Genomic DNA, 16,112 nt, shown 5'->3' with positions numbered 1-16,112 from the left:
TGTGTGTGTGTGTGTGTGTGTGTGTGTGTGTGTGAGTGTGTGTGTGTGTGTGTGTGTGTGTGTGTGTGTGTGTGTGTGTGTGTGTGTGTGTGTGTGTGTGTGTGTGTGTGTGTGTGTGTGTGTGTGTGTGTGTGTGTGTGTGTGTGTGTGTGTGTGTGTGTGTGTGTGTGTGTGTGAATGTAATGCACATTATAAAGCACTTTGGTTAAAGGTGCTCTATAGATGCACCATTTACCATGTGACACGCACAGTGACTTTTTGCTGCATTTACTCTACAGGGTGACAAAGGGGAGAAAGGCGACACTGGACTCAAAGGAATAAAGGGACACACTGGACAGAAAGGAGAGCAGGTGACCGAGATCAAGGATGTCTTATTTTAATAGCTTCATATTATTTTATGAACATGAACACTTCAGTGAAATATTGACCTATGTTCTTCTTGTGTTTGCTATAGGGCGCCTTGGGCCCAATAGGACCGAAGGGAAGTGAGGTAAGCGGCCTTCAGCCTTTTTTCCGCAAATAGTGAAAATAGCTGATCTACAAGCTCATACCTCCCAGCCCTAGGTGCTATTTAAATGCTCCATTTAGTCCAGTAAATGTACTGTGTTACTGTCCACTGCTGCTCTGCAGCGATTCCCTCTTTACAGATGTCTATTAACTTATATAAACCTCTGTGTTTCACCAGGGAGATCCAGGTCAAACAGGAGATGCAGGCGTCAAGGGAGACCAGGTATGATATTGCCGCAGGGCCCGTCTGGTTCCCTCTGGTCTCTTCTCTCCAGAACACACACATTTCATCAGGTTCCCTCTGGTCTCTTCTCTCCAGAACACACACATTTCGTCAGGTTCCCTCAGGTCTCTTCTCTCCAGAACACACACATTTCCTCTCTTCACGTGTTGTAGAAGCATTGGCTCTTCTATAGGAACACAATTCCCAGTGGTGTGCAAACCAACCTTCCTAGAATGTACTGTAGATACCATCGATTAGGATTATTTATTTTTTGCAGCTGAATGAGAGAGAGAGAGATGAGAACTGGGGCTGACAGGCCATTTGGTAATCAGAAGGTCGGTTCACCCCCGGTCCGCCCGTTGAAGTGTCCCTGAGCAAAAGACACAGCCTAACTGATCCCCAGGGAATTGTATTGATGGCACTTCCCCATCGCTCCTAATAAAGGATGCAGAGGACAATTTAATGTACTGTATGTTCAAATATGCTATGACAAATATCCCCAGAACAACTAAAGGGAACGCAATTATTTATTATATTATATAATATTGTTTGCCATAAAGTGAAATGGTCTCTAGGAATCATTGTTAATTCAACAAGATGTTTGTTCACCAGAAATATATATATATATATAATATATAATATACTGTTGTAGTTCGATTTAGCCTTTCCCACATCTCGTATTGCTTGGGCTTTCTTTAACACCAAAACAGATCTGTTGGATGAGTCTTTAAATTTCACTGGACATTCATTATTTGTCTCCAACACAAAACTTCACTTTCAAAACAAGTGTTGAAAGGTGCTGTGCAATGAAAAACATTACATAAATCAAAATACAATAAAGAACAAAAAAAAGAATAAACAGAAAAGCATAATAAAACTGTATGAAAACATTAAAACTATCCAAAAGCAGAAATATCACAATGCCAATGCCACAATGCCATTTTTATAACCAAGGGGATATGGACTATTCCAGAGAGTGGGGGCTACTACTACTGCAAAGGCTCGGTCACCTTTAGTTTTTAGCTTAGATTTCAGGACAGCCAGAAGGCCTTGGTTACAACAATTTAGCCATATAGTCCAGGGGCCAACACTGATATTTTCACAAATTGGTACCACCTAAGGTGACCGTAAAGTTTTTGTATTTTTGTCTTCCTACATGTCTCTAGTTTATATTTTGGTATGATAACCCTTCCAATCTTGTAGCTTAATGGCAGTTATCACTACCTACTGGCTAATGTATCCGGTAGGAGACACAAAGTAGAATCTTTGTGTCTCCTACACCCGGGCATCAAATTATTACGACAAAAAACTAAATATATCCATGTATTCAAGGCTTCATGGGGTGTGCAATTGATAACTTCTCAGATTTTTGGTGTTTGCAAAAAGACTGCTTTCCATAAGCTTGTAAAAGTTTACCCTCCTTCGGTCTAGGGTGGTCATAGCTGAATGGGTAGAGAGTCCCCCTGGGAAACTTAAAGAGGAGTTCACCCAAAAAATTATTTATTTTCTATCAATTGCACACCCCATGAAGCCTTGAATACATGGATATATTTTGTTTTTTGTCGCAATAATTTGATGCCCGGGTGTAGGAGACAGAAAGATTCTACTTTGTGTCTCCTACCGGATACATTAGCCGGTAGGTAGTGATAACTGCCATTAAGCTACAAGATTGGAAGAGTTATCATACCAAAATATAAACTAGAGACATGTAGGAAGACAAAAATACAAAAACTTTACGGTCACCTTAGGTGGTACCAAAATATGGCTTGGCCCCTGGACTAATAGCAGATGTTCTTCTTATGCAGGGCAACTTTCAGCTAGGAGATCAGAGTAAATGGCATGAACCTCAGCAAACGGCTGATTTATACTTAGTTGTGCGCAAGGTGTCTCATTTACCAGAAAAAGACGATCTACAAGCTCACAACGCGACGCGTTGTGAGCTTGTAGATTACCTATTTCCGGCGCGAGACACGTTCCGCAATGGAGTATAAATCAGGCTTTAAATGGACTCACGTAAGTAGAGTGCATAAACACAATAATGTAGTACACCTGGGGCTGAGTGTCTAGGGGATGCAATTTAATTGATAAATGGAGCCAAAATGGGAAGTGCTGTATACAGTAGGCGATTAAGAGAATTAAAAAAAACGATTCTACTGTCTAGTGGACACATGTTGGACCAATCTGGAGTCCAGACACAGAGGAGTTACTGGTGAACAATGCAATGCAATAATCAAGATGAGATGAAACAAAAACATGACAGATTTTCTTGAACAGTTAAGGCAAATGTGATCTTGACAATATTTCTTAATTTCTCATGAGACTCAAAGTTGATTTTTTTTTTTTTAAACAGAAAAAAGCCTATACGTTGGTATACCTTAAAAACCGGGAAAGCATCTGTGTCATTTTAGATGTCGCTATAGCAACAGGAATTTTGTAAAAAAAAAAAGATTAAAAAATGTAAAACTTGTAGGTTAGGATTTAGAAGGCGTATTTAAAATCGGCCTCAGGTCTAAATGGGTTACGGACTTCTGTTTTGTCATGGTTAAACTGGAGGATTACTGTTGCCTTGTAGAAGGTTGTTGGTGTTTTAAGAACAGTACTGCCTTATTTATGCTCTGTCGTACGACTGTGTCGCCTACTGAGAATAGCAGAGCGATCTACAAGATCGGCAATTTTCTGCGTAACAACGATTATAAATCAGGCATAACCCTGTCTTTGCTCTGGCTATGTCTTACAGGGACCTCCTGGGATCCAGGGACTCAAAGGAGAGGTATTGTAGTAACATCTTTCAACCTCTACAACCCAGAGAGTGTCAGCCCTGCAACTCTCACACTCTATTTTGAATATGGTTCTAGCTCAATATATATCCTGGGCCGGTGATGTGTAAAGCTGTATTCTGTTTGATCTTCAGGGTGGGGTGAAGGGCCAGAGAGGTGCTACAGGTGCAGAAGGCAGACCGGGCCAGCCGGGACACGAGGGTCTGCACGGCCCACAGGGAGGCAGGGGTCTGGAGGGAGAGATCGGTATCCCTGGACCTCCTGGTCCCAGAGGGTTTCCTGTAAGTATACTGTAGGATCAGATGGTGGAAGAAGTACACACATTTTTTTACTTAAGTCAAAGTATCAATACGGCAATGTAGAAATACTCGGAATTCAAAAGTGTTGGTACCAAAATGTACTTAAAGCACCAAAAATAACTTCCTGTTTCACAAGTTATCATATATCTAAAATGTATAAAAAATGGAAACAAAAGTGAATAATGTAGGTTTTGTAATATTAATTGAAATCTACAAAGTAACAAGTAACTTAAGTTTTCAAATAGTTGTTGTGGAGCAAAAGTATAAAAAAGTATAAAAGTATTGAAAATTGGAAACACTCCAGTAAAGTAAAAATACACAATGGTACTTACATTACAGTACTTGAGTACAGTTACTTTCCACCACTGAGTAGGATGCAGTAGGGCAATTAATTATAAACACAAGTAAACACTACAACTACAATAACTATATCTATATCATTCACCATTGTCTTTGTGGTGTGAACTCTGCCATCCACTTGACTGTGGTTTTTGACACAAGGGGAGACCATGGACATTTTCATTCATCAGCTGATGCCAATGATCTCAAAATGCCAGACATCGGGTCCGACACATCAGTCGAACACAATGACATTCATGATGTTTGAATCATTCTTTTTCCCAGGGTCCCAAAGTGACCGATGAGCAGCTCCGTAAGATGTGCTCAGCCGTCGTTGAAGGTAGGACGACATACTGTACGACCTAAACATTTATTTTATCTTTGAATTGATACCTAATAATGTTAATAACGACAAACAAACTCTTCATGTTCGCCTGATTTTTTTGCCCGTGTCCGTCTAGAATCACTAGAAGAGTTTAGGAAAGAGCTTCTCAAGAAGCCACTTCCCATCGGAGCCCCTGGTTCTGCAGGAAAGGCAGGGCCTGCGGGGCCCCCTGGACCAGCTGGCGCAGCGGGAGCGGCCGGCGCTCCAGGACCGTCGGGTGCCAAAGGCCATCCGGGCTACTTCGGACTGCCGGGTGTGCCTGGCAAGAAAGGTACAGTAGGATGGGCGGTCAGAGAGAGTGAATGGGACCAGGAAAGTGACTCTTGAAACAGAACATGAGCAAAGAAAAGATTCAAAGAGAGACAGTTGTATGCAGAATCTTCACTGTCTACTGCAACGCATTAATCAACAAAACTAAGAGTCTAAAAGCCCATCTAGCAGCCCCGAAAGTCTGTTCTGCTCCTTACTCCCAAATGGAAATTGGCCAAACAGTAAGAGTGGATCCAAATCAGTAGGCTTCATCCTGATTAGATTCTATGTTAGAGTATTTTGGATATGTATTAGAATGGGGGTCACTCAAAAAGGGTTCATCTTCCTGTGAGCGTGCATGCACTCGGCACGGTCCATGGCAATCCGCCCGTGACATTTTGTGATGACTTGTGTGCAAGTGGAAGGTTAGGCCAAAGGGTGGCGCTAGAGGAACGACCATTCCATCGCCAGGAGGGGGAAATCGGGAGGAAATGTCTGGGAGGAAAATGTGAAAATCTTGGCCTAATGGTGGCGCTAGAAGAAAGGCAATGAGGTCACCAAAATCAATAGAGGCCATCCTCTGGGGTTCATCAAGGAAAGTTTCATGGCAATGCAGCCAATAGTTTTTGATACATTGCTATCTGTTGGAAACAGGGCCTTAGTGTAGCGGTTAGACCATAGGCGCCTTTTGTAAGGATGGTCGTGGGTTTGAATCCTGCCTGGGGTCAACGTTAGCAAGGGCATGCGGTCGCAACGGGTTCCTAATGCCAAATCAAATGGGTTCAGATCTGATTCGAGTCTCCTGAGGGAGTGCGTCTGAAGTCTGTCCTGGACAGGAGTCTCCAGACGTAAAAACAGATGATGCTGTCGGGTGAAAACCTTGTATGTCCAAAAAACTTTTAATTTTTTATTGTTAATTTAAAAAACCTTTTAGAATAGTGAAAATGCCTGATCTACAAGGTATATAAATATGCTGATCTACAACGCGTCACGTTGGGACACGTTGTGAGCTTGCAGATCTGCTATTTTCACTACTTTTGTAAGACTTTCTTGGATGATGAAGTAGTAAATTCATTTATGAAACATTTTAAAAAGTTGAAATATGGAGATATGATGGAACGGATGGAATGACAGTACGACTGACTGACTGACTGACTGACTGACTGACTGACTGACTGACTGACTGACTTCCTTGGATCCCTGCCACTAGTGTTGCTAGAAATAGTTCAGTTGGTGTTAGTTTTTCAGTTGAGTATGAATTCATCCAGGCATTTAGCAGACGCTCCACAGCTATTTACTATTTAAATGAAGTAGAAGTGAAATTCTCAGGTGCCTCTTGCTAGACTCAGTGATCATCATTTTGACATTAACCGCTCAACTGTGTGCCCTCCACTCAACCTGATAATGGGAAGTTAATGAACTTGGAGGGAACCGCACCGAAATTTTAATGTTCTCCCCCACCCTGTTTGTCAAAAGTTAAGTGAGGAATAATGTACAGTGTGGCAGACATAATTGGGAATAAACCCCAACAAGGCGAAAGAGGATGCAATGCATCCCTCCTGAAGGGGGTTATTTTCTGATATTGAAATCAATAACATATTGATTTAATTATTATCTTGTTATCTTACACACTTCTTCCATTCTAACTATATAAATGCCGACCAACTTCCGCACCCTCGGTGTCCACACCCCACAGCTCTGTTATCGACTAAACAACGCACCGCCAGACCACATGTGGCCAACTGACTCGCCACGGCGGCCGCGCTGAATTTACGCCTCGCGTAGGGGACATCTCACTGCTCAATACACCTTTTCCACCGCGCAACATAATTAATTCTACTCACCAAATGTCGGACAAAACGGAAGGGGAGGCAGCTTCGTACCGTTTACCGTGCGCACGACCTCATCACCACAACAGCACGCAGCCGCTGCGGGGGTTTTTCCCTTTTTTCCCAAACTTTTTTTTTGGTCACCATTTTCTCCAGGCACCATTTCTGGTGTAACGTCGGGTGTTTCTTTTCACCAGCCAATCACCTTTCACGTTGCCACGTCCGTTGCCACGTCGCGCTGACGTACGCTAAACAAGCGCTGCCGTGCGCACAATGCAAACAAGCCCAAAGGCGCGCAAAAATAAGCCGACCATTGCTTAGACACAAAGTCAGACCTGGCAACGCAGCCTACGCCAATCATGTGTGAGAGATCTACAAGCTATGGGGCAGAGACGCCACCGTATCTTAGCAACAACTACAGCGCTCACTCTCATTGGTCGTGTCACGCTAAGAGCAGTCTCCAGACAATGGCATCGCAGACAGCTTGCTGTTACTGCTGTAGCCATCACAGGCAGTTGCAGCACGACGGACAGGGCGCTGTGATAGCTGCCATGTCGCTAACGCTAACCTGGTTGTCATGCCTGCAGCGGCTGTGCAATCACTTTGTCAACAATGCACGTTCGTGTGGCGAATGTCTATATTGCTGCTCAGTTCGTCCATTGTAGATGGTGTATGTTTGTGTGTGTCTTCTGGAGAACTATGTAGCTCCACAGCAACTACAGTAACTAACGTAATGGCAGGACCGCCCCGTGCAACGCATGTTAGGCTGCATTATGGTCATGTAGTAATTTCAGATAATTTCGCTCCGATTAGAGCAGTGTTTATCAACCCTTTCACGCCGCCCCCCCCCCCCCCCCCCAAATACACGTACTTGATCTGGGACCCCCCCATTCTGTTTGACTCCGTTCCACAAGTACATATTGTGAAAATAGCCGATCTACAAGCTCGAAACGCCTCGCGTTGACAGGCTTTGTAAGCTTGGAGATCGGCTATTTTCTACATGATTGCCTCTTTCTTACATTCTTTGCCAATGTGGCCCATGTTTTCATAGCATACTTTATTGACTACTTCTGTTGCAGAAATGGCCATTTCCTTTACTTTCGGTTTTTTATTGTCTCCGCCAGGCCGAAAGGCATGGCGCAAGACTATGTTTCACCCCCTGTCCGTCCGTCTGTGATAGCTAATCTCTCACATCGTTGACTTGATCGCAGCAAAATAACAGCCCGATGTGGAGAGTCAGTGAGAGCTGGATAAACGACGTAAAATGTGTCAAAAGGAGTCTGTACGGCTGTCGATAAATGAACACATGACGTCGGTGGGAGAGGAGATATTGTGTCTTTTGGACAAACAGCAGCGTGGTGCTGATGTTTGTTGTGTGACGCAGCTTAATGTCAGAGTGTTTGTGTTGGAGCGCCTCAGTGCGGCTGCAGAGTTCATGTGCAACCTCTTCCAGACAGACACAGAGACACTAGAAACTCTGCTGGGGAAAAAAAAACTGCTGGGCATTGACTTTCCTATGGACATTGATCTACACACTGCAGGTATATCTGCTACACACACAACATCAAACTACACACTGCAGGTATGATGCAGCGTTTGCATTACAGCCAGCATGCCAGCGTAGTTCCCATATGGTTTCAAGGTGGGCTAAACCATATGGACCCCATGTCAGCAATGTCAGCGGCATCCACTTCAGTCCCAACTGCGATGCCCATGCAGGCTATAAGTAGCTTCTACCTGGCCCTTAGGTGGGCCCCAACTAGCCATGTTTATGTGGGACCAAGGCGGGTCCTAACTGGGTTTGCCCATGCAGGCTTTAACTGGGTTCTACCTGGGCCCTAGGTGTACCCTAACCAACCACAGTGCAGTGCCCATCGCTCCAATTGTTGTGACGTCAGGGCTCTCAATACTGCACATTGGTGGAGGAGGAGGGGCCGCAGGGCGACCGCACACATCGCTGAACCAATGGTAGCCCACGGATGTTTCCTCTGTGGATTTACAATCTGCCCCTCTATGCCACATATCATCCGAACTACAGGGTCTTCACTGACCGAGCCACGGCCCCACTGACCCTCATGACGCTACGCCACTTAAACGTGCGGCAGCATGCGCTGGGTTGCCAGGTTTGCACAGCCTGCGCCAGAAACAAGCAACCACCTTCATGAAAAAAAAAAAAACACCGAAATGGTCCGCAATGTTCCAGGGGTGTCCCCGCGCGTCCCAACACTCCACAGGGGGTCAGTGGACCATCAGGGGGTCCGCGGACCCCCTGTGGACCCCCTGAAACATAACAAATATTATTTCTTCAAATTTTTTCCTTTTTCAAAAAAACTTTTCCACAGTTTCACTCCGGCGATTTGGGTCCCCCAATATACACACGGCCACGCTGGGCCCCGTGCGCGGCTGGGGTTGAGGGGGGCGTAGCCCCCCGAAACTCTAGTAGCAACATAAACAGGCTTGAAACTTGTCTGTAATCATTACCATTATACTGACCATGATACTGACCATGATACTGATACTGACATGATACTGACCATGATACTGACATGATACTGACCATGATACTGACCATGATATTCACATGATACTGTCATGATACTAACCATGATACTGACCTGATACTGACATGATACTGACTATGATACTGACTATGATACTGACATGATACTAACCAGGATACTGACCATGATACTGACCATGATACTGACATGATACTGACATGATACTGACTATAATACTGACATGATACTAACCAGGATACTGACCATGATACTGACCATGATACAGATGTGCCACTTCAAAACTTCACACGTTACTGTTCTTTCCCTGAAAGTGCCCTGAAAATGCATTTTTTTCCTCCCTGTTCTGCCCTTAAAAAGGCACTGTTTTGCCCCTGAAAAGAAGTTGTCACTACACACCCCCGCTTTTCCCTTCAACAGACATCCATATACATGAGAACAAAAGAATGTGTGTTGAAGAAGCTGTCAGACTCATTATGAGGCGAAAGGTGATTTGAAGAGGTCCTGTTGCTCAAATTAATTAGCATCATAAAAGCAGTGATCATCAAAATAATTCAGCATTTTAAATGCCCTTCTTTGTCCCTCTTATTGCCCTGGGAATCCCCTGAAAATGTACTGTCTTGGCGATGGCAGGACATTTGAAGTTTTGAAATGGCACATCTGTATGTTTCTAATACACCCATCCAACTAGAATGAATCTCAAAACTCCTTCAAGTGCTCCCGAAACTTAGTCCCTGTGGTTTCATTACATGACATATACAGTATATTATATGCGCTGCACAACTGCACAATTAACATGATAAACGTCAGTGTTCGGAATGCGTCTTTAACTTGTCCTTCATTTTCTGGAGAGCGTCCAAGGCTGACGCAGCTTTGCGGTACGTGGCACAGTGGCAATCTACAATTCATAATGAAGCCTTTAGAGAAAACAGTGCTATCAGCCAGCCAGACGTTGTCTTCACTCTTCATACTGACGTAACGGCATGAAAGAAGCCGTGCAGGGCCATTGTCTGGACCGGAGATAGCCACACATCCATAGCATAAAATCAATGAGTCACAAAACGGGGTTCCCATTGGCCTCTCTAATGGTGTCCGCTTGGCTGTGAAAATAATAGGCCTCCCAATTGAATTTCTGCATCGATATTTGTAGTGGTGGAAGCTAACCAAGTACATTTAGTCAAGTATTGTACTTAAAATGTTTAGATACTGTTACTTTACTTGAGTATTTCTATTTTTCTATACTTTATACTCCATTACATTATTTATTGTTCCTTTTTAATTACAGTGACAGCAAAAACACTCTCATACATACATACACTTCAGCATCTCCCTCACCCCACCCCCTCCCAACTTATAGTTACTCTTTGCAGATTTACATTATTATTGCAAAACATACATTAAGTACTATTTTATACTTTGTCCGTGAAAAAATAGCGGTCTATAAGTCCACAACGCTCAGCGACTCGCGATGCAACACGTTGTGAGCTTGTAGATCAGCTGTTGTCGAAAGATTTGGACACATTCGGAAACATTTGAATACTTTAACTTTTACCACTATGTTGTACTGTTACTCAAGTGGAACTTTGAATGTAGACCTTTAACTCATATTTCAGTGTATTTCTACACTGTGCTACTTGTACCTAAGTAAAAACATCAAAGTAGTTTTTCAACCACGGCCTCCCAATTGAATTTCTGCATCAATATTTGACAACGCTCCTCCTCTGCAGGGGACACCGGAGAAAGGGGCGATAAGGGAGTCAAAGGAGACGATGGAGTTGGAAAGAATGGAAGCCCGGGCGAGCCAGGAGCACAAGGTAACCCCACTTAGATTCTCATCATTGAATTATCTCCTTTTTATGGCGTTTACACTCGCATGAACAAACCCATCTTTCAGCGCTCCCGGTTCTACTTTCCAGTGTCGCCGCGCCGGGCCACAGGCCACTGAAACACTGTGTGTAATAGCGTCCTGCCGTTGATGAGTTCAAACTCGTATCGCTGTGTGTGTGTGTTTGTGTGTGTGTGTGTGTGTGTGTGTGTGTGTGTGTGTGTGTGTGTGTGTGTGTGTGTGTGTTTCACTTCAATTCCCTTTTGAGAAACACAAGTTTTTTTATTAAATAGACAAAGGTAATGCATGTGTCCTGAAAAATAATAGCTTTGTATGTCTAGCTGGTGACATCAGCCCTCTAACCAGCAAGAAAATATGGATGAGTTCAAGTTCAAGCTCAAGTTGTATCCTATATTAAAACTGGATTAAGGGAGGGCCGGCGACATCGCGCTCATGTCACCATGACTCAGCCATAACCATAAGGAGTTCCCAATACAGCTAGGCCCAAATATGGAGTGTGTTGTTTACCCTCAATGTGTCGTCAGGGCATCAGGCGCAAACAAATCAGTCAGCTACATTTATGGGCACAAAAGGGGGCATGCCCATATATGGGCATATACTGATGACATCAGGGATCTCCATATATGGTCACAAAAGGGATGAGGACTGACAGATACAGAGATCTTCCTTATGGGCATATCACCATGCCCTAGTTTATTTAAAGTGCAAAGTCATGTGTATGTCTTTACAGCATTTTACAACATAATATACAACAGTAAAATCAACATTTAAGAGCAAAACTGTCTATTATGAAATCATAGAGCAAAAACCCCAGGTCCTTTTTTTCACTTCGACTCTAAATCTCTTTGCCGAAAATAGCCAAACTAAAATCTCACAACGCGATTGTAGATCGGCTATTTTCGCAGAATGATGGCCCCACTATTGGGACGCTAGGCTTTATGTGATTAAAGCATGCCTCACTTACGGAACCGTCATGTTTTGGCCGCTTGTGTTGTAGAAACAGCAGGGATGCGAAAATAAATATTGAATGAGTGCTTTTTAATCTCCACCCTCCCCCAGGTCCAGCTGGCAAACCTGGCATCGGAAAGGATGGCAAGGATGGGGAACGCGGGGATAGCGGAACTCCCGGTGTCCCGGGTACACCCGGTCCAAGGGGGACCAAAGGGAACCCTGGCCTTTGTGACCCCTCGACCTGCATAAGCAGGCTCCCTCCCCTCTATATGGTCAGTGGGAAGCAGTCCGCCAGCTACAAAAACCCATGATACCATCAACCAGCTCATTAACACACTTGAAGGACCGCTTCACCCATTTTCAACATTATCTTCGTATAATTAGTCCTCACTCATGCTCATTATAAGTTGGCCCCGTTTCTGTCGTCTCACTCTGCGTCTCAGGAGGAGGGCTGTGGACACTTTAGAAAGCTGCCTACCAGTGACATCATTGGTAGGCAGGTTTGGTCATTTCAAAACAAGATTTATTTTTAAATGATTTATTAATGCAAGGACAATGGCTTCTACGTCAGCATGCTAACTTTCCAGGACGAGAAATGCTGTAGTTTCTATTAGCTTGGAACCCCCGTCGATGATGTCATTGGTAGCCATGGGTTACTGAACTGTCCATATAGCCCACCAATGAGACACAGAGTACTATAAGTAGACGGAAATTGTGCCATCTTATAAATAACGATCATTTGAGAGGACCAATTATATGAAGATGAGGTTGAAAATAGGTCAAGTGCTCCTTTACAATCTGAAGCTTCATTGAGTGAGCCAGGGGCGTGGAGAGTCCAGGACTGGTGATCTTTGGCGGGTCTTGGAAAAAAACGGACACAAAGGGAAAACAGAGCCGAGGAACCATTTGTAGAATAATGTATAGATGTTTTAAAAACCTTTGTATACGACCTTTAGACAGAGCTAATCTGACGTCATGTACAGTATAAGAACAGTGTTCCCCAAACGTATTCACCCAAAAGTTAAATTTGGTGTCTTCAAACCAGCAGATGTGATGTGTTCTGAGCTTGTAGAGCGTCTAATTTCACTACTTTAGAAAAAAATATTTTGTTAATTTTGAAAAATATTTTGTTTGTTTTTTGCGGGGGGTGGGGGGGTGGGAGGGTCCCGGGCCACTGTTTGGGAAACACTGGTATAGAAAGACAGCTGCTGCTGATGCCAATACAAGCTATTTTTCCCAGCTGACGAGAGGCCGACAGGCCCATGACTTTACAACTTTATAATTGCTGAGCATTGGCAAATGTTCAGCAAAAAAATAAGAAATATGAAAATGTTGTAAAGTATTAAAAAGGCACATTTCTTTTGATGCATGTACGGTCTGATTCCTTGAATAAGCTCACAGAGAAACTCACTCATTATAATGACATGCTTTGATGTTATTTTTCCAGAAGCAGTATGAACTAGCCCTTAATATAAACTGGTGCAGTAGACAATTTGATGCAAGTCCATTGAAAAGAGTGGTATTGTTTACATTAGGATGACCATGAGAACGTATACTGCGCCTTGCATCTCCCAACAATGTACAGATTAAGGATTTACCGAAGAAACGTATTATTTTTGTTTTGACACAATTTCACATTCATGGTGTTTTCAAACAATGCAATAAAGTGCTATCTTTTTGGAAATGTTGCATTGTGTCCAATGAGGTCAGGTCACGTTTCTCAACTCATTTATCATATTGCTGTCGGGCAGAAACCTCAGCATCTCCATATTTCAACATTTTATGTTTGAAAAATGCATGCTATATACAAGAATAAAAATCTGCACACTTTGCTGCTCCCATAATCGTCTCTGTCGGGTGGAAACCTCATATGTCCAAAAATGCAATTTTACTTGGTAACGTTTTGAGCCACCGGGCTCTTCTTGCATATGGGAGCAGAATACTGGTGTGCAGATCTTTATTCTTGTATACCGTTTCACTTTTTTGACCCAGCACCAAGCCCAGTAGGTCTGGGATATGCATCCGTGTCTTTTAGCCGTTTATCAGCTTCTTTCTGTCACGGTGTGAGGCAGGTGAGGACCCAGAAGCAGAACAATGCAACTAAATGCAAAGCATTTATTAACACCCAGGTTTACAGCAGGACAGTCACAGGCAGGAACAATGATTATAATCTGACAAAGGCAATGGAACACAGGGAGGTTTAAATAGACACAGACTAACTAGACACAGGTGAAACTCAAAGACAATCAACACAGGGATTGGCTGGGAGACTAACAGGACACAGGTGGAGAAACGAGTAATCACAGGGAGGTGAGACAAGACAGGTAGCAAACACTAGGGCAGACAGGAAACACTAGGAACAATACTACACAATAAAGGCACAAGGAGAACAGGAAACGATAGGAACGATACTACAAAATATGATACAAGGACCGAGATCCTGACACTTTCTCATCTTGAAAAAGAATGCACGCTGCCGTGTTAAGTGGTCAGATGGGTGGGCCTCGAACAGATTTTAGAGATTTTCAAGTGAGCCCTGATCCAGGAAAAGGTTGAGAACCCACTGGGCAGTGGTGGAAAAAGTACTCAAATTATTTACTTAGGTAAAAGTACCAATACTGCAATATAGAAATATACTCTGTTACAAGTTAATGTCCAGCCAAGTATTGCCATCAAAATTTACTTAAAGTACCAAAAGTAAAAGTACTAAAATGTTTGAAAATAGCAGATCTGCAAGCTCACAACGCGTCGCGATGCGACGCGTTGTGAGCTTGTAGATCGGCTATTTTCAAATAGCCAAGGTATAAAATAGGGTTAAAGTGGTTAATGTATGTTTTATAATGTAAAAATGTATATCTGCAAAGTAACTAGTAACTAAAGTTTTCAAATAATTGTAGTGGACTAAAAGTACAATATTTGCCGAGATCCGAGATGTAGTGGAGTAGAAGTAAAAGTATAGACAATTGGAAATACTCCAGTAAAGTAAAAGTACCTCAAAATTGTACTTAAGTACAGTACTTGAGTAAATGTACTTAGTTACTTTACACCACTGCCACTGGGTATAGAAGAGTGTGGATATTGGACGGCGTTCCGACGTTGCTTGGTTACAATGGAGAGAGAGTCAACATCACCGCCTCCTCCTCGGTGCATCACAAATACCATTCACTTTGCAAATATGACCTTTAGAATGGCTCGCTGCTTGGACTTGGCGTGTGTCCAGACGCCTCGAGGACTTGCAGTCAGATCACGTCGTGGCTCACAGTCAAGAAATGTGAATTGTGCATCAATAAAATATCATCGCTGTCAGGCAGAAACCGTGTATATCTTCTTACAGTATTTCATCTTTTAATGTTTTTTTTTTCATAAATGAATGTTTTACGATTTTATACTTTGTCGTATGACAGTGTTGCATGACAACAGTGGCGGGAATTAGCCGACCTACAAGCTTACGTGTCACAATGCAACATGTTGTGAGCTTGTAGATCTGCTATTTTTAGCACAAAAAAAATGTGCATGCACATTTTCACACTCTTCCAATGGATGTCGAATCTTTGGTGGAAAAGGTACGGAGAAGTTCCTCAGTACTGACCCGGCTGTGTGATGTCACCAATGCCATGGACCTATCATGGTCCAATATGCAAATTGGCCACCTGCTGAAAGAAACTTGAAACCACTTTGCTTTGAGCAGTGGTTGTGAATGACCATATTCTAAGAGTCATATGATATTTGCATATTTGAATATTCATTAATCCTCCAGACACTTTTCAGAGTTTCTCTCTCCCTCTCTCTCTCTGTGTGTGTATGTGTGTGTGTGTGTGTGTGTGTGTGTGTGTGTGTGTGTGTGTGTGTGTGTGTGTGTGTGTGTGTGTGTGTGTGTGTGTGTGTGTGTGTGTGTGTGTGTGTGTGTGTGTGTGTGTGTGTTTGTGTGTGTGTGTGCAAAACCAAACAAAATATTAATCAGAGCCGAGTATATTTACATACCGTGCTTTAAAACACGTCTGGGGTGGAGGGGGGACTTTATACCTGGTGGATTACAGAGGAAGAAGTGGCAAATACCTTAAGACTATATGACAACAGAATTCTATACAGCAATGTGTTTACCATATGGTCGCTGTCCGGCAGAAACCTCCTATCTCCATACTCTAACTTTTAGTTTTTTTCGTAAATTAACTCCCTACTTGATCATAC

At 43.1% G+C, this 16,112-nt stretch overlaps 1 protein-coding gene across 1 annotated transcript in view; it reads left to right on the top strand.

The window, feature by feature from the left end:
• The window catches only part of col9a1c (collagen, type IX, alpha 1c), a gene marked incomplete at both ends in the record, with an annotated part of 61,418 nt that extends 49,183 nt beyond the window's left edge, over positions 1 to 12,235 (top strand). Inside the window, 9 exons of the mRNA XM_084080423.1 lie at positions 279 to 350; positions 455 to 490; positions 686 to 730; positions 3,468 to 3,500; positions 3,642 to 3,788; positions 4,431 to 4,485; positions 4,607 to 4,801; positions 10,855 to 10,941; positions 12,033 to 12,235. Of these exons, the coding sequence (XP_083936549.1) occupies positions 279 to 350; positions 455 to 490; positions 686 to 730; positions 3,468 to 3,500; positions 3,642 to 3,788; positions 4,431 to 4,485; positions 4,607 to 4,801; positions 10,855 to 10,941; positions 12,033 to 12,235 (873 nt within the window). The remainder of the gene's footprint in view (positions 1 to 278; positions 351 to 454; positions 491 to 685; positions 731 to 3,467; positions 3,501 to 3,641; positions 3,789 to 4,430; positions 4,486 to 4,606; positions 4,802 to 10,854; positions 10,942 to 12,032) is intronic.
• Between the last annotated feature and the right edge of the window lie 3,877 nt (positions 12,236 to 16,112).

The sequence above is a fragment of the Gymnoscopelus microlampas genome (assembly GCF_963454915.1).
Source record: "Gymnoscopelus microlampas genome assembly, chromosome: 15".
Taxonomy (NCBI): Eukaryota; Metazoa; Chordata; class Actinopteri; order Myctophiformes; family Myctophidae; genus Gymnoscopelus; species Gymnoscopelus microlampas.
Note: the sequence above shows the minus strand (reverse complement) of the source record. Positions and strands in the feature narration are given on the sequence as shown.